We start from the raw sequence: 18552 nt of genomic DNA, 5'->3' as shown, positions 1-18552 counted from the left end.
CGGATCTTCCAATGCTTCTTCAACCTTCATAGGTTCAATGTTAGAGATGAATGAATAGTTTTCACAAAAGTTAGCTAAATGAGTTTTTGAGCGAGTGATTCTCCCGGTTTGTATATCATTGTAGATTTGCTCGACAGGATGATCTTTGGCAATTCTTGCTCGATCTCGTGAGAGTTTTTGCTTGGGTCTTCATTGAACATCTTCTTCATCATCTTCTTCTTCTTGGCCTTCTTCATTGTTGACGTTGTCGTTCTCTTGTCGTGGTGGAGAAGGAGGTTGTTGATGTTCGTCTTGATGCATTTCCTTGTCTTCTTCATCTTGGTGTGTCCCACTTGTGGATGCTTCTGTATCAATTCTTGGTTCACCTTGTCAGAGTAGAAGCTTCCACTTGGACGATGAAGTACTCCTCCCTTCACCTACTATTGGACGAATTTTGCAATGGACAAAGTTCTTGAATTGGCTTCTGAAGGGTCTTTGTTCCTACATCAAATTGGCAATTGCCTCCTACTTTTGCAAGCCATTAGATTCATCAAACTTCACATCTACCGTCTTCTTTCAACTTTTCGGGTGAAATTGTTGTAGACACGGTAAGTGTGAGAGTTTGAGCCATAACCAAGTAGAAAACCTTCATGAGATTTAGGAGCAAACTTTGAACGACGATGCTTATCAAGAATGTAGCACTTTGAGCCGAATACTCGAAAGTATCCAACTTGGGGTTTGTTACCGGTGAGAAGCTCGTATGCCGTCTTGCCGAGTAGCTTGTGAAGATATAAGCGATTTGTTGCGTGACAAGCTGTCTCAACCGCTTCTGCCCAAAAGTGCTTCGGCGTCTTGTATTCATCAAGCATCGTTCTTGCCATTTCGATGAGCGTCCGGTTCTTCCTCTCAACAACTCCATTTTGTTGAGGTGTGTACGTAGCCGAGAACTCGTGTGAAATCCCTTCTTCGTCAAGAAAGGTGTCCACATTTGCGTTCTTGAACTCCGTTCCGTTGTCACTCCGAACCTTCTTGATCTTCACGTCAAACTGATTTTGGGCCTTCCTAGCGAAGTTTCTGAAGATCTTCTGGACCTGCGACTTGTCATTAAGAAAGAACACCCACGTAAATCTTGAAAAATCATCAACTATAACTAGACCAAAAGAATTTCCACCGAGACTCTTGTAGGCGTTGGGACCAAAAAGATCCATGTGAAGTAGCTCGAGTGGCCTCCTTGTGGTCATGATGTTCTTCACGGGATGCCTTCCTCCAACCTGTTTACCTGCTTGACAAGCACTGCAAAGTCTATCCTTATCAAATATGACATCGTTAACTCCAAGGATATGATTTCCTTTAATAAGCTTGTCAAGGTTTCTCATGCCAACGTGACCTAGTCGTCTATGCCACAACCAACCTTTTGAGGATTTAGCAACAAAGCAAGTTTTAGGTTGTGCCTTTTTAGAGAAATCGACAATGTAAAGATCACCTCTACGCATACCCGTAAAGACCATTTTATGATTGTCTCGACGAAATACTTGGCAATCTACCTCAGTAAATAGGACATTCAAACCGAAATCAGCAAGTCTAGATACTGAAAGTAAGTTGTAGCCAAGAGATTCAACGAGCATGACATTTTGAATGGAACTATCATGTGAGATGGCCACCTTACCAAGGCCAACCACTTTACCCTTTGAATTATCACCAAAGGTGACATATTTTCGAGGGCCGTCATTTTCAGCAAGCTCACGGAACATCTCTTCATCTCCGGTCATATGATCAGTACATCCACTATCAAGAACCCATTCCTTTCCTCCTGACTCATATCCCCGAAGATTTGCCATAAGACCAAAATGTCTCATTGCATCATCAAGATCGAAGTCACTATCATCATCATCATCATAGTATCCATGTTCATCATGATCTTGTGACTCATCATTTCCTAGAGAGGGTAATTCATTAGATAAATGATCATCAAAGTGGTCACTTTTATGAATTCTTATAGCTTCGAATATGATATCACTAATGATTCCAACATCTCCTTTAGCATGCTTAAGATTGGTAAGTTCAAATAGACAATTACCAAAACTAGGATCACTAGAGTTCATCTTACTCAAGGCAATAGATTTATGGAGAATTTCATCCAAAGTTTTCAAGGAATGATCGGGAAATCGTTCCTCAAGAAATTTCCATATAGTATAGGCACAATTAAGAGTAGGCAAACTAGCAATCAAATTTTTGGGCAATCCTCTAATGATGAGCTCAATAGTTCTAAGATTGCGAATCATGTCAATATCTTCATCTAGGGTAGGATGCAAAGGATCAATATGAGGTGCACAAGGGCTAGCAATATACTTGTTCAAATGATATTGATTGAAGATTACAAGCATCTCATTTTTCCACTCATGAAAATACTCTCCATCAAGAATAGGCACTCTATGTCTAAGACTCCCTAAGGTAGACACATCCATCTTCCTCCAATGGTGATTAAACCAAGGCCATGGAGACCAAAGCTCTGATAACCACTTGTAGGACCTTGAAGTAGATGTGTCTAGAGGGGGGTGATTAGACACTTAATGCTAAAGGTTGCAATTTTTAAGCTTTTTCCGGTTTAAGTGGAGTTTTTAGGTACAAATTTCAACACACACAATACATAATCAAGGCAAGCATGGCAAGAGTAATATGAGCAGCGGAATGTAAGCATGCAACTTGCAAGAATGTAAAGGGAAGGGTTTGGAGAATTCAAACGCAATTGGAGACACGGATGTTTTTCCCGTGGTTCGGATAGGTGGTGCTATCCTACATCCACGTTGATGGAGACTTCAACCCACGAAGGGTAACGGTTGCGCGAGTCCACGGAGGGCTCCACCCACAAAGGGTAATGGTTGCGCCGAGTCCACGGAGGGCTCCACCCACGAAGGGTCCACGAAGAAGCAACCTTGTCTATCCCACCATGGCCATCGCCCACGAAGGACTTGCCTCACTAGCGGTAGATCTTCACGAAGTAGGCGATCTCCTTGCCCTTACAAACTCCTTGGTTCAACTCCACAATCTTGTCGGAGGCTCCCAAGTGACACCTAGCCAATCTAGGAGACACCACTCTCCAAGAAGTAACAAATGGTGTGTAGGTAATGAACTCCTTGCTCTTGTGCTTCAAATGATAGTCTCCCCAACACTCAACTCTCTCTCATAGGATTTGGATTTTGTGGAAAGAAGATTTGAGTGGAAAGCAACTTGGGGAAGGCTAGAGATCAAGATTCATATGGTAGGAATGGAATATCTTGGTCTCAACACATGAGTAGGTGGTTCTCTCTCAGAACATATGAGTTGGAATGTGTATGTGTTCTGATGGCTCTCTCCACGAATGAAGAGGAGGTGGAGGGGTATATATAGCCTCCACACAAAATCCAACCGTTACACACAGTTTTCCAATCTCGGTGGGACCGAATCAACAAACTCGGTCGGACCGAAAAGGTAAACCTAGTGACCGTTAGAGATTTTCGGTGGGACTGACATGCAACTCGGTAGGACCGATATGGTTAGGGTTTGGGCATAACGTAATCTCGGTGAGACCGATTACACAAACTCGGTGAGACCGAATTGGTAATTAGCTAAAACCAGAGAGTTGGTCGAGGCAAACTCAGGTGGGACCGATTTGCTCTTTCGGTGACCGAAAAGTTACAAAAAGGAAACACTGAATTTACATTGCAATCTCGGTGGGACCGATTCGCTATTTCAGTGTGAGACCGAAAAGTTACAAAGGGAAACAGAGAGTTTGCAATCCCATCTCGGTGAGACCGAGATCCTATCGGTAGAACCGAATTGCTAGGGTTTGGCAGTGGCTAATGACAAGTGAAACTCGGTGGCGCCGGATAGGAAGAATCGGTAGGACCGAGTTTGGCTTAGGGTTAGGTCATATGTTGGATATGGGAAAGTAGTTGAGGGTTTTTGGAGCATATCACTAAGCACATGAAGCAAGAGGTTCATTAAGCAACACCTCATCCCTCCTTGATAGTATTGCCTTTTCCTATGGACTCAATGTGATCTTGGATCACTAAAATGTAAAATGAAGAGTCTTGAGCTTGAAGCTTTAGCCAATCCTTTGTCCTTAGCATCTAAGGAGTTCCCACAACCTTTAGTCCATACCACTCCATTGTTGAACTTATTTGAAACATGCTAGATAGAAGTGTTAGTCCAATAAGAGATATGTTGTCATCAATTTCACGCCAAAAGATGTAGAGTTAATAATGATAGTACCACTTTCTCGTGGCACTGCCGCTTAGGTCATATTGGCGTAAGATGCATGAAGAAACTCCATGTCGATGGATGTTTGGAGTCACTTGATTTTGAATCGCTTGACACATGCGAGCCATGCCTCATGGGCAGGATGACTAAGACCCCGTTTTCAGGTACAATGAAACGGGCAAGTGACTTGTTGGAAATCATACATGCTGATGCGTGTGATCCAATGAGAATTGAAGCGTGCGGTGGATATCGCTATTTTCTCATCTTCACTGACGATTTGAGTAGATATAGGTATATTTACTTAATGAAGCACAAGTCTGAAACGTTTGAAAAGTTCAAGCGATTTCAGAGTGAAGTTAAGAATCATCATAACAATAAGATCATGTTCCTACGATCTGATCAAAAGGGGATTTTCTGAGTTATGAGTTTGGCAAATCACTTAAGACATTGTGGAATTGTTTCACAGTTGAAGCCACCTGGAACACCACAGTTGTAATGGTGTGTCCGGACGTCGTAATCGAACCCTATGAGATATGGTGCGATCTATGATGTCTCTTACCAATCTACCATTTTCATTTTGAGGTTATGCGTTAGAGACAGCTGCATTCACTTTAGATAGGACACCATCTAAGTCCGTTGAGACGGCGTCGTATGAACATTGGTTTGGCAAGAAACCAAAGTTGTCGTTTCTTAATGTTTGGGGCTGCGATGCTTAAGGCTTCAGCCGGAGAAGCTCGAACCCAAAGCGGACAAACACATCTTCATAGGATACCCAAAGGTGACAGTTGGGTATACCTTCTATCTCAGATCCGAGGGCAAATTGTTTGTCGCTAAGAACGGGTCCTTTCTCGAGAAGGAGTTTCTCTCGAAAGAATTGAGTGGGAGGAAGATAGAACTTGATGAGGTTGTCGAACCTTTACTTCAACCAGAGAGTGATGCAACACAGAAAGATGTTTTCTGTGGCGCCTACGTCTGTTGAATAGGAAGTTAATGATAGTGATCATGAAGCTTCGGATCAAGTTGCTATCGAACCTCGTTAGGTCGACAAGGATATGTACTACTCCTGAGTGGTACGGTAATCCTGTCTTAGATATCATGTTGTTAGACAACAATGAACCTACGAGCTATGGAGAAGCGATGGTGGGCCCGTATTCCGACAAATGGTTAGAATCGATGAAATCCTAGATAGGATCCATATATCAGAACAAAGTATGGACTTTGGTGGACTTGCCCGATGATCGGCAAGCCATTGAGATAAATGGATCTTTAAGAAGAAGACGGACGTGGGCGGTAATGTTACCGTCTATGAAGCTCGACTTGTGGGAAAGAGTCTTTTCATAAGTTCAAGGAGTTGACTACGATGAGAATTTCTCACCCGTAGCGATGCTTAAGTCCGTCGGAATCATGTTAGCATTAGTTGTATTTTTCGATTATGAAATCTTACAGATGGATGTCAAAACAAGTTTTCTTACCAGTTTTTGTAAGAAAAATTGTATGTGATACAATAAAAGGTTTTGTCAATCCTAAGGATGCTAAAAGGTATTCTGGCTCCAGCAATCCTTCTATGGACTAGAGCAAGCATCTCGAAATCGGAATATATGTTTTGATGGAGTGATCAAAGCTTTTAGGTTTATACAATGTTTGCTAGAAACTTGTATTTACAAGAAAGTGAGTGAGAGCACTACAACATTTCTGATAAGTATATGTGGATGACATATTGCTGATTCGAAATAATGTAGAATTTCTGGAAAGCATAAACGGTTGTTTGAAGAGTGTTTTCAAAGGAAGACCTGGATAAAGCTGCTTACAAATTGGGCATCAAGATCTATAGAGATAGATCAAGACGCCTGATGATACTTTCAAAGAACGCACACCTTGACATGTTTTTGAAGGAGTTCAAAATAGATCAGTCAAAGAAGGGGTTCTTACCTGAGTTGTAAGGTGTGAAGTTGAGTAAGACTCAAAGCTTGAACACGGCAGAAGAAAGAGGAAGGACGAAGGTCGTCCCCATGCTTTTGTCATAGACTCTATACGGTATGCCATGCTAAGTACCGCCGTCATCGCCTCTCCCTCACCAGAATTGAGCAAACCTTGTTGTAATAGATAGTCCAGAAGTCGTTGTGCTAAGACCCCATAGACCAACACACCAGAGCAGTAACCATCATCAATGAAGAGAGTCGTAGATTGAAAGGATACGCATTTTAACATGCAGACGAAGACTAGATCCAAACAGATCCATCAAAGATCGACACCAATCAAATGACGTGAGATATGATGGAGAAACAACGCCACACGTCATCCAACAATTCTGGACGCACCATTGGGACGGAGAGGAAATGTGAGATATTCTTCCTACTTAGAGACATCCTTGCAACCACATAGCCTCAGCGAAGATGCCAAACCTAATAAGAACAAGAGTGGGGTCCCTCCGTCGGAGGACGGAGGTCCTCTGCACCTCCACAGCCTAAAGGTCATCGGAGGAGGAGGAAACCTAATCACCTACGAGTCTCTTCTTAGGGGGGGGGGGTGAATTTCTGAGAGTGAAACATGATCACATGACCAAAAACATGAAACTATCTCAGGAATAACAATGTTTACACATCTTTCTTCTCGTATTGCAAATATTTAACCTCAGTTTGAGTCAATCTATACCTACTAATAAAGTAACGTGCGTTTCTCCGATTTTTTGATCGGTTCACTGTTGAAAAAGGTTATTTTCTATCCTGGGTGGAACTTAATTTTTATGCGTCCCTCTGCTTTTTTTTTGAGCATCAGTACAGACACAAGCGCTCATATACACGCGCATACACTCACCCCTATGAACGCACACACGCACACCCTACCCCTATGAGCACCTCCGAGAGACTGAGCCGGCATATCATCTTGAGATTTACGAAGTCACCGTAGGCGCCTCGTCGTCGACGGGAACGTCTCCTCCCACTGAAAGCGCATCGCCGGAAATTCTGAAATAAATCCAGAAATAATGCGAGCACCAGGATTTGAACCCTGGTGGGTTGGGGATACCACTGTCCACCTAACCAACTCAACCACAGGTTGATTCGCATGCGTCCCTCTGCTAGAAAAGAATAAACGGTTTGTCTAGAATTTTGTATGTGGGCCTTGCGCATTGTGGCCTAGTGAAGCCAGCCCGCATTATTTCTTGCCCACACAACAGGGAAAACCCAACTTGTCGCCTGCTGGGGCAAATAGTCGGAGCTTGGCACAGGGGCGCGGAGGACTAGACCGGCCCGTTTTTGTTGTTTTATGTGTTGTGTTTCTATTTTTTTCTGTTCGTTTCTTCTTTTTTTTCCTGTTTTTTTCTACTCCAAGTCTATTATTGTTTTTCGGTTTTCCATAAATATAAATTTTCAAAAAAATGTTCAGAATTTCAATATTTATTCAATTTTTTTGAAAAATGTCCAGAATTCCAAAATATTGTTTCTGTTTTGAAAAATGACAGGAACTTTAAATTTTGTTATAGATTCCAAATTTGTTCAAAATTCAGCAAATGCTTCCATTTTTTAAAAAATATATGAGTTTTATGAAATTGGTTGAGATTCCCCAAAAAATGCATTTTAAAAAGTGTACAAAATTTGAAGAATATTCTTGTTTTAGGGAAATTTTCACCAAATCAAAAATAAATTTTGCGTTTACAAAAACACATCTTCTAAAATTGATCTGAATGTTCAAAACATGTTCTCCTTTCCAAAAAATGTTCAAAAATTTAAAATATGTTCTGTTTTTAATAAAAGGTTCATTTTTTCCAAAAATGTTTGTGAATTTCAAAAAATGTTTGTGTTTTTCTGAAAGTGTACGAATTTTCAAAAAAAGCTATTCACATTACTAAAAACTGTTTGGAATCTCGAAAATTGTTCATGTTTCCAAGAATAGTTGGTAATTCATAACAATTATTATTTTTTGAAAATTTTGAAAAAAAACAAAAAAGAAGAACAAAAGGTGTTTCAAATATGAGTACGTTCTTAAACATTCGAGCTGGCCTTTGGTTTTAGCAAGGCGTGTTTGTTCGAGTGGCTAGCAGCACCTAGTTGGGTCTTTAAGGTCATGAGTTCGATCCTTCAACGCGTCATTCTTCTTGGATTTTTACTCGCGACTTACAAATACAAGTCGTTTCGGTGCCTGCTAGTGTGCTGGCCCAAACGCAAACCGTTGTGCGTCCCAAGTGCTATTTGACGCAACTAGTGTCAAATACTAGCTCCCACTCCGTTGGCACACACACAAAAAAAATTGCTCTGTCGCCCAGGCTGTATTCGGCCTGAGTCGCACTCCGCTGCTATTCCTGCTCCACATCCAGACCATCGATCCTCGCCGAGTGAGGCAAAATGTTTTGCGGCCATAAGGAATCGAATTTGCGATGTCCCGTCTAGTTCCTCAGGCGGATGCCAACTGAGCTTAGTCGGTCTTGTTACGTGTTACGTAAAAATGGCTGGTCCACCTATTAAATATATGTGTTGATTTTGTTCCGTCCGGTCCGCATGTAGTTTCCGGATTTTTTTTTCCGTTTATCCCCCGGGTGGGCGGAATGGGCCTACCACACATTTCTTTTTTTTTATCAGACTAACGAGCAGCAAAAAATTTACACCGCGAGGGGATTGAACCATGGACCTTCCCTATTATGATGATAAACAAAACCACTATCTTGCAATTATGATACCAATAGCCTCACCTTGGGACCTTATATTAAAATGCCACCAATTTTTATATCACCAGCTTGTCTGAAAATAAGGTGGTTGTCTGGAATAAATGAGTTGTCTCGAGAATTATGTGCAAAATTAGGGACCCATATTTATTGTCTGTGGTAACTTGCACATGCCAATGAAATAGAATATCCTGGTTTGGCTTAAAAAACTGTGGGCAGGTGAACGCTAAAATAAAGAGAATTGACCTTGATAAAAAAAAAGAAACATTCATGTTTGGTTATGCGCAACGATTAGTAGTCCATCCGATTATGCCGTCAGAGTGGTCGAAGCAAGATTGTTGCGCAGCCACCAGATGAGGAGCCAACCGCAACCCCAAGACGAAGCAGACCCAAAGGAAAAAAAGCATGAGTTGAGTGGTCGTTGTCACGCCGATCAAGCCCACCACTATCAAGATCTTGTGGGCCAAACATGTCCGTGAGAAGATCACAACTCCTCGCTCTGTCGCCTACCGCAACCAAGACCGTGTTTTATGGAAACACCGATTATCTCTTCTGACCTTTGCAATGCATAGGCATATGTGCTAATAGTCTTTTATAACAATGAAAATGCACACATAGTTCGGTCCGCATGATGGAACAAAATGTCTCAAGCGTTCGTCCAAGATGGAACAAAGATGCCTTTTTGTCGTCTTCTTTGAACTCGAAACGAAGATGCTTATTTTAGTACTAGCATATAAAGAACAGTAGCTACTCGAACAGTTTAATCGAGTAGCAAGTATAGCAACCAAGTAGCAAGCGAAGCCTATGCCGCTATGGTGCGGCCGCCGTCGACGTAGATGACCTGCCCGGTGACGTAGGACGCGGCCGGCATGCACAGGAACGTGACGAGCGACGCAACCTCCTCCGGCTCGCCCATGCGGCCCAGCGCGACGCGCTCGTTCTCCTTCTTCCCCATCGCCAGCAACGCCTCCATGTCAACCTCGATGCCGCTGCTCTGGAGGATGTCGCTCCGGATGCCCCCCGGCGCGACGCAGTTCACGCGGATGCCGTCGCTCGCCCACTCGACGGCGAGGTTGCGGCTGAGCTGGTTCATGGCCGCCTTGGTCGCCGAGTACACCGACAGCACCGGGTACGCGATGGCCGAGGCGACGGAGGAGATGTTCACCATGCTGCCGCCCCCGGCGGCGACGAGGAGCGGGTGCGCGAGTTGCGCGAGGTGGAAGCAGGACTCGAGGTTGGTGGCCATGAGCCGGGCGTAGTCCTCCGCCGTGCTCTGCGTGGCCGGCATGAAGAAGGTCTGCCCGGCGTTGTTGACGAGGATGTCCAGCTTGCCGCCCAGCTCGGCGCGGGCCGTGGCCATGAGCGCCTCCCGGTCGCCGCGCACGGACACGTCGCAGGCGGAGGCCGTGACGCGCCCGCTCAGGCGCCCCGCGTCGGCGTCGGCGGCCCACCCGCGCAGCCGCTCCTGCACGTCGGCGTCGCTCCGGGCGCATGTGTGCACCCGGACGCCGAACCCCGCGAGCTCCTCCACGATCGCGCGCCTGCGCCATGCATGGTACGCAAGTGAGCGTGTCAGCGTGTGCGATCAGTCACAAAACTAGCGGCATGAAAGAAAGATGCATGCAGGGGCAGGGCGTACCCGATTCCTTTGGTTCCGCCGGTGACGAGGGCCGTCTTGCCGGCGAGGCTCCACCGCTCCTCTCTGCTTGCTGCTGCTGCTGCCATCGCCGGTCGATCGGTGTGTTCTTGGAACTAGCTAGTGAACGATGTGGCAGGTTGGCCTTGGCCCTTGCTACTTAAATCTTCTTTGGAAGCTCTGCTGCCCACTATGACGACTTGGTAGCAGCTGGCAGGAGTGCAGAACCGCAGATGCTTCCTCGGCGATTCCTTGTTTTCGACGATGCGCACGGAGCATTACTCGCGCAGGCGGTGGCCGGACGGCCGGCTCATGTCACGCATCATGTCACGTTACCATGTTTTCGGCCCTGGATTTCGACTCCTCGTCCGCAGTAGCAAGTCCAGTGGGTGGGCTTCATAGGGCTCTAGCCTACCCTTCAAAAAATGATTTTTTTTTCTAATACTACTCTTAAAGAACACGACAATGGTGTTCACCCTCCGTCAGCCCTTGTGTTCAAGGATCTCTGAGCTAACTGGGTCATGCGCAATGGAAGGGGTCCGGGGGAAGGCCGTAGCCAGCACGGTGGCCGCAGAGGTGGCCGTGCTGGGGAGCGCTCAAGTGGCCGTTCTGAGGAGGGAAGAGATATCATGACAGAGAGACAGGTGCACGGATCAGCCCAGGATTATGACCCAAGCAAGGCGGCTAGCGACGCAGAGATGGAGGACTGGAGCAGGAAGAGGAACGCGGGAGCCGAGCTAGGAGCCAAACACCCCATGTCTCGTCAGAATCCAGAAACGGCACCTGCAGATGCTAACTCACTTGCGATTGTGCCTGCGGGTATAACTGCAGTCAGCCCCCCACCGCACAGGGACTTGAAGAGAACCAAGAAGGCGGGAGAAGACTCAGAATTGTCAGCATCAACTGTGAAGAATTTGGCGGGCTCCTTCGAGGAGCACCGCCGGGTCCAATGAGTGTTTTATGCTGGAACTGTCGGGGCGTGGGTAAAGCCGCGACAGTTCGAGAGGTTCGCGAGTTTGCGAACAAATTTACCCCTACCCTCTTATGTATCGTCGAAACTCAGATAGAAGGCTCGAGGGTAGAATTGCTAGCTGGTACATTTGGTTATGACAATAGTTTTGCAATTGACAGTCGTGGTAGAAGCGGAGGAATTGGTATTTTTTGGAACAATGAAATAAAAGTTGAGATTCTTGGTTATTCGGATTACCATATAGATTGCTCTATTGAGGAGGATGGGCTCGATCCTTGGAGAGCCACGGTAGTGTATGGCGAAGCACAAACCCACCTACGCTATAAAACATGGGACACCTTGAAAAACATTAGCTCTTCATGCAACCTCCCTTGGCTTTGCCTTGGTGATTTCAATGAAGTTTTGCGTCCCGAGGAGCATGAGGGAGCGGGACAACGGAGCAATGCACAGATACAGAGTTTTCGGGAGGCAGTAGATGTGTGCATGTTGCTGGACATCGGCTATAATGGCCGTTTTTGGACTTTTGAAAAGAAGGTGAGGGGAGGATCCTACACTAGGGTCCAACTGGATCGTGCGCTGGTCAGTGGTGATTGGCGAGCAAGGTTTCCATTAGCAGATTTGACACACTTGACGGCGGTAACTTCTGATCACTGTCCAATTTTAATGAGCCTAAACAGAGTTCAGCAAAGCAGTTGGAAGCAGAAACCCTTCAGGTATGAAGTCATGTGGGAAGGGCATGAAACCTGGAGCGATACAATTACATCTGCATGGACGGGAGGCGGAGTTAGTAATGGAGCAGACGGCTTACAAACTAAGCTTCAGGCGATATCACTTGATTTGGGGCGCTGGAATAATGAGACGTTCGGTAATGTGCGGAAAGAAATTAAAAAGCTAAAAGGGGAGCTGGAGAAACTTCGGTCGGACCCAAGCAGAACTGCGCCTAGTCATGCTGGGCTGAAGATCAATGAAAATCTAGTAGAGCTTTATCATAGGGAAGAAATCTTATGGAGGCAGCGGTCCAGGGTTGAGTGGCTCTCGGCGGGTGACAGGAACACGAAGTTTTTTCACTTGAGAGCAAGCATTAGGAGGAAGAAAAATATGATTAAGGCTCTACAAAACTCTCTGGGGACTCTAACTGATGACCCAGAGGAACTCAAAGCAATGGTGCACGATTTCTATAAATCTCTATATACTTCGGAGGGAGTAAGCAACATGGAAACGGTTCTAAATTGTGTACCAACTAAGGTAACAACAGAGATGAACAATCTTCTCGGTGCACCATACAGGGAGGAAGAAGTTAAGACAGCCCTCTTTCAGATGTTTCCAACCAAAGCGCCCGGCCCCGATGGCTTTCCAACTCATTTCTATCAACATCATTGGGAGCTCTGTGGCGCTGAGGTGACGGAGGTTGTGCTAATGATAATTCGGGGAGAGGAGAGTGTAGAAAGTATTAATGATACTGTTTTGGTTCTCATCCCTAAGGTAATGAATCCATCTTTGCTAACTCAATTCCGGCCGATTAGTCTATGCAATGTGTTATACAAGATCGCGTCCAAGGTGATTGCAAATAGACTGAAGCATGTTCTCCCAGAGATTATTTCAGAGGAGCAGTCGGCCTTTGTGCCAGGGAGACATATTACAGATAACATCATCAGTGCTTATGAGTGTCTCCACTTTATGAAGCGCAGTAAAGCCAAAGTTAATAGTTTTTGTGCCCTAAAGCTAGATATGATGAAAGCATACGACAGACTAGAGTGGGACTACTTGCAGGTGATAATGATCAAGCTAGGTTTCGCTCCAGCATGGGTACAAATCATCATGAACATGGTGCGGTCAGTATCGTTCTCAGTACTTTTTAATGGTGAGAGACTTGACACTTTTTATCCATCTAGAGGAATTCGGCAGGGAGATCCGATATCCCCATACATCTTTTTAATCGCAGCTGAGGGCCTTTCGTGCCTACTGAAATCCAGTTCTTCGTCGTCTCAGTTAGAAGGAATCAAGGTGGCTCCCACGGCGCCCGTCGTGAACCATCTCCTTTTCGCTGATATAGCCTGCTGATGTTTAAATCGAGTGTTAAAGGGGCTGTTGCAGTATCAAACCTGTTGGAGCAATACTGTTTGGCTTCAGGACAGCGCATAAATCACGAGAAATCATCTATCTTTTTCAGTAGAGGCTGCCTGCAGGGTATGAGAGAAAGCATCAAAACCACTTTGAATGTCCAGAATGAATCCCTCAGCGACAGGTATTTGGGTATGCCTACGGACGTGGGGCACTCAAAGAATGGCACTTTCAGATACTTGCGAGGCCGAGTATGGGAAAAGATCAGAGGTTGGATGGAAAAAAATTTGTCGGCTGCGGGAAAGGAAGTACTTATCAAGTCAGTTGCGCAGTCCATACCGGTGTTTTCTATGTCATGCTTCCGCCTGCCAAGGGGTTTATGCGAGAGTATCACTTCCATGATCAGGCAATTTTGGTGGGGGAGTAAGCAAGGGAAGCGTAAGCCAAGCTGGGTATCCTGGGACGAGATGATTAAGCCTAAACATCTCGGTGGCCTTGGTTTTAGGGACTTGGAAATTTTTAACTTGGCCCTACTGTCCAAACAGGCATGGCTTCTGCTCCAATACCCTACCTCCTTGAGCGCACGCATACTCAAGAGTGTTTATTTCCCGGATGTATCTTTGTTGGAAGCAGAGTTGGGCCACCATCCATCACAGATCTGGCGGGCTATTCTTGACGGGAGAGACATTATGGTGCAAGGACTAGTAAGGAGAATTGGCAACGGAGAAACTACCGACATATGGTCTGAGAATTGGCTACCTCGCTCACTTATAAAGAGACCGATCACATCTCTTACCCAGCATCCGCCACAGAGAGTTTCAGAACTTATCAACCACACTACCTCCTTGTGGAATGAACAGCTAGTTCGGTCAACCTTTATACCAATTGATGCGGAGGCAATTCTGCAGATCCCTCTTTGCACAAGACAGATTGACGACTTTTGGGCATGGAGCGAAGATAGGAGGGGCATATTCTCGGTGAGAACCACCTATAGGATGATTCAGCAGAAGAAATTAAGTCGTGAAGCTTGGTTATATGAACAAGATGGATTGTCTCACACACATGCAGATGGCGATGGTTGGACAAAACTTTGGGGAATCAAGGTACCATCGAAGCTCAAAGTCTTCCTGTGGAGACTTGCGAGGCGTACCACTCCAACGGCTGCACTTTTGCATCACCGAAACATGGCGGATTCGGCCGCGTGCTGCCTATGCGGAGCCGAAGACACTTGGAGACACGCACTGTTAAACTGTACTGTCTCTCGAAGCACATGGGCGTTGTCTTCTGAACACATACTTGATGTGCTTAACAGAAACGAGGAACCGGACCCGAAGAGGTGGCTTTTCTCCATGCAAGAGGCGTTATCTCATGATGAGTTCACAAACTTTGTGGTCACTCTTTGGGCACTGTGGGGAGCACGCCGCAAGGCAATTTATGAGCATATCTATCAAAGCCCGTCCTCTGTTCAAGCATTTGTAAACTCATACGTGAATGAACTCAATGCACTGCAGTCCATCAAAACGTCGCAGAGTTCGAGACCAGCGCCAAGACGATCAGGGTGGATCGCTCCATCTGGAGGGCTGGCAAAGTTTAATGTTGATGCTTCAGTGGGGAGAGGAAGAGGACCTGGAGCTATAGCAGCAATTTCTAGAGATTCAGACGGTAATTTCTTGGGAGCCTCGGCAGTGGTCTTCAGAGGTATAGCTGAACCGACGACTCTCGACTGCATGGCGATCATGGAGGCTCTAGCCCTAGCTGATGATTTGAACGTGGCAAACATCTAGGTGGCCTCGGATGCGAAGGTGGTGGTACAAGATATCCAGGAGAAGAACCCGACAGAGTATGGCGCGATCATACATGAAATATTAGAGCATATACTTTCTTTCCAAGTCTGTAATATTTCTCACGAATTTAGAAGCTCGAATATCGAGGCTCACAAGCTCGCGAAGCATACTTTATCCCTTCCGGCTGGCCGACATGTTTATTTGGGACAGCTGAACGGTCTCTCTTTCGTTCCTGTAAACATTGTGACGTCGGAATAAAAAGCTTCGGAGTTTGTCTAAAAAAAAAGGTTCACGCTGAAGGATTCAAGGCGTTGAGCTGTTGAGGCGTGGCTGCTGGTAGTGCTCATGGTTGGACGGCTGGGTAATTTTGTACATTTGTGGTTCCTACTTGCTAGTTCATGTTATGTTAACTAATTTAGGTGTCCTATGTACCTATGCAAACTATTTGCAGATTTACAGAAATGAAGAGAAAAAAAATATGAGCATAAACCCTTTTTTTAGCTATACAGATTCAAAATTTACCTCAAAATATAATATTTTTCAAAAATCCCAAAACAATTACAGTCAATACTAGATGCCTCGAGTAGTATTCTTGGAAATTCTCAGCTCATTTGGACAAAAGAATTACGAGATGATGTTGTTTTTCTTCAAAGGAACATTTCATTTTTTTTCTCCGTTAACTTTGAGTCCACCCTTCAATTTGGTTCTGGATTCGCCACTGCTCATCTGCAACCGTCAGCGTGTGGACATCTTGCAGAGCATGATCGTCATCCATCTTGATGAACGCTTGGCCGCTAATGTCGCGAGCGCATGGTGGCTGTTGTCCATATTGGCAAATGGTTCTCAGCCATGTCGTTGAGAGCCAGCTCACCATCCTTGTCCGCGAGCGCTTTCAAAATAATTCGGCGCGACCTACCTAGTGCTCTGCATGCCTAATTAACTGCCAACCAAATCAATTAATTATCTGCTAAATTGGAAAAAAATCCCTACTTCTAATTATCTGTAGGCATAATTAACCGTCTGTCCGATTAATTGATTGCATTAATGACTCGGTTTTTAAATTGATTCGGGCCAAAAAATCCTATTTAAATGGACCTAATTAATTGAATATGTAATTAACTGTTTAGCTAATTAACTGCATTAATGGTTTGATTTTGAAATTGATTTAGCGTTTGATTTCTAAATTATTTTCGCATGAATGGCTGATACGAACGACGACTATATAAGAGATATTACACATTTGACGCGCATCTTGTATTGTTCAATTGAACCTTGTTGGTAAAGACGCTTTTGAAGTGGATTCATTTCTACAAGGCCTACCGAGTATTGTAGGACACATTTCCTTAACGAATTTCTTGACATTTGAATGGACACACTTGATTTGAGAATTAACCTGTCTGGCTCTCTAAATGACTGATAAGAAATATAATACGACCGCGTCCACAAACACATGTACATGGCGGTCCGAGGACCCGCCTGCCGCCACGGCCATTCTCCACACACCCTGGCATACTTGAGCATCACACCGGCGTCAGGTCCAGCCACGACATCCTCCATGGGGTCTCACACAGAGTCCCTCCGCAGGGGTGCGCGGATGCGGCCTACGAATTACTCCCCTTCAATAATAGAGATATATGTGATTTCGTAAGAAGATTTTTTATTATTATTTTGTTGTATTACGATAGTTGTGGTTGTAAATTAATAGTAGAGATAATGATAATAATAAATGGTATAGTGTGTGAGATTAGTGATTTGTTATTGAGAAATATCTGATTTTGTTTTGAAACATTATTGAGAAAAATCTTATGTCTGTCTTTTGTAAAGGTGATCTTACATATATGGTGCGATCTCTGAATTCTTAATTACCTATTATTTACGTGATTGAATTGAATTGGCACCTGCCAAAGGAAGAACGAAACAAGATCTCATCAATTTAATGGAATTTGGTTTTTCAGTGGGAGGGGGTGGTGAGTGGTGAGGCAAAAAAAAACCAGTGACAGGAAGCTACCAACTCCCACTCTAGGAGTAGAGAAAACACAATGATTTCCTTCATCCACTCGGTCTCATAGGTTCTGTCCGCTGTTTCCACGAATGGCACGTGGTTGTGGCCCATGCACGTCTTATCCCACGAAGGTTTGCAACAAGACTCCTGCTGCAAAACATCTACAGCAACAACAGCGTCCGACCGTGCAGCTTCTGTGATATATTTCATTGCAAAAAAATAATATCCGCAACATCGTCTATCTTGCAAAAAGGCGAAGACAAAAAGAACATGTAACACAATCTGTATTGCAAATCTTTTTGCAACATGAGCTCTGTTGCAAAAGGTTCTGTAACACGAACTTTGTTGCAATTGTTAGGACGAGACTGGGCCACTAGATGTGGCAAAATCTAACGGTTCTCGACGCGGCGGATCCCGATTGAAAAAAAAGTCTTAAATTCAAAGAAAGTTAATTAATATGAAAAATATCGCTAAATAAAAAAATGAATTAAAAATCATGAACTCAAAAAAGATTATGGATTTGAAAACAGTTAACAATTTTTTTTAAAGTTCACGAAATTAAAAAACTGTTCACATAATTTGGGAAAAAACATGAATTTGAAAAACATTCTAACGGATTTGTAAAATGTTCATGAAATTGAAAAAAAGTTTGCAAATATGAATTTTTTTGTGATTTTTCTTAAAATATTTAAATTGGAACAAAGTTCATAAAAACGAAAAAAATGGGGAAAAAGAAAAATACTGATAGAAACTGAATGAAACTAGTTTTTTTAGACAACCTCACATGCTTTATTCATGGTCCATAATGTTTACAGGTAGAAAATCAAGATCTCCAGCCACACATGACGGCCAAATCCTAAAGACAAAGCATATTTAGCGAGATTGTGAACCTCAAAGTTCGAGCTCCTAAACTCATGAACAACTTTACATGAAATAAAAGAGTTTGCACGAAGAATTATCTCATGCACTACAGCTCCATACCCAGCTGCCGAGTTCTTCTGGACATCATCTACCACCCTCTTTCAGTCCGTTGCAATCTGAATTGTGTTTTCATATAGATCCTCAGCCAGAGCTTGACCTTCCCTGTAACACCCCCAGTGTCATGCTACAGTAACCCTTGGGGTTAAGCTAATCTTTTTGCTAAACAAGTGTTTGGTCATCATTGTCTTCTATATCTTTCATTATTCCAGTTGAATTCAATTTTAAATTCTGAGTGAATTTCAA

The 18552-nt window shown here is 44.2% G+C and overlaps 1 protein-coding gene across 1 annotated transcript; it reads right to left on the bottom strand.

Moving 5' to 3' along the window:
* Nucleotides 1-9540: 9540 nt before the first annotated feature.
* Nucleotides 9541-10798, bottom strand: LOC125549152 (noroxomaritidine/norcraugsodine reductase-like). The gene is made up of 2 exons (XM_048712629.1): nt 10515-10798; nt 9541-10416 (listed from the first exon to the last, which is right to left on the bottom strand). The coding sequence occupies exons 1-2, from the start codon at nt 10598-10600 to the stop codon at nt 9678-9680; spliced, it is 825 nt and encodes a 274-aa protein (XP_048568586.1). The 5' UTR covers nt 10601-10798; the 3' UTR covers nt 9541-9677.
* Between the last annotated feature and the right edge of the window lie 7754 nt (nt 10799-18552).

This window comes from Triticum urartu, chromosome 3, assembly GCF_003073215.2.
Source record: "Triticum urartu cultivar G1812 chromosome 3, Tu2.1, whole genome shotgun sequence".
NCBI lineage: Eukaryota > Viridiplantae > Streptophyta > Magnoliopsida > Poales > Poaceae > Triticum > Triticum urartu.
Note: the sequence above shows the minus strand (reverse complement) of the source record. Positions and strands in the feature narration are given on the sequence as shown.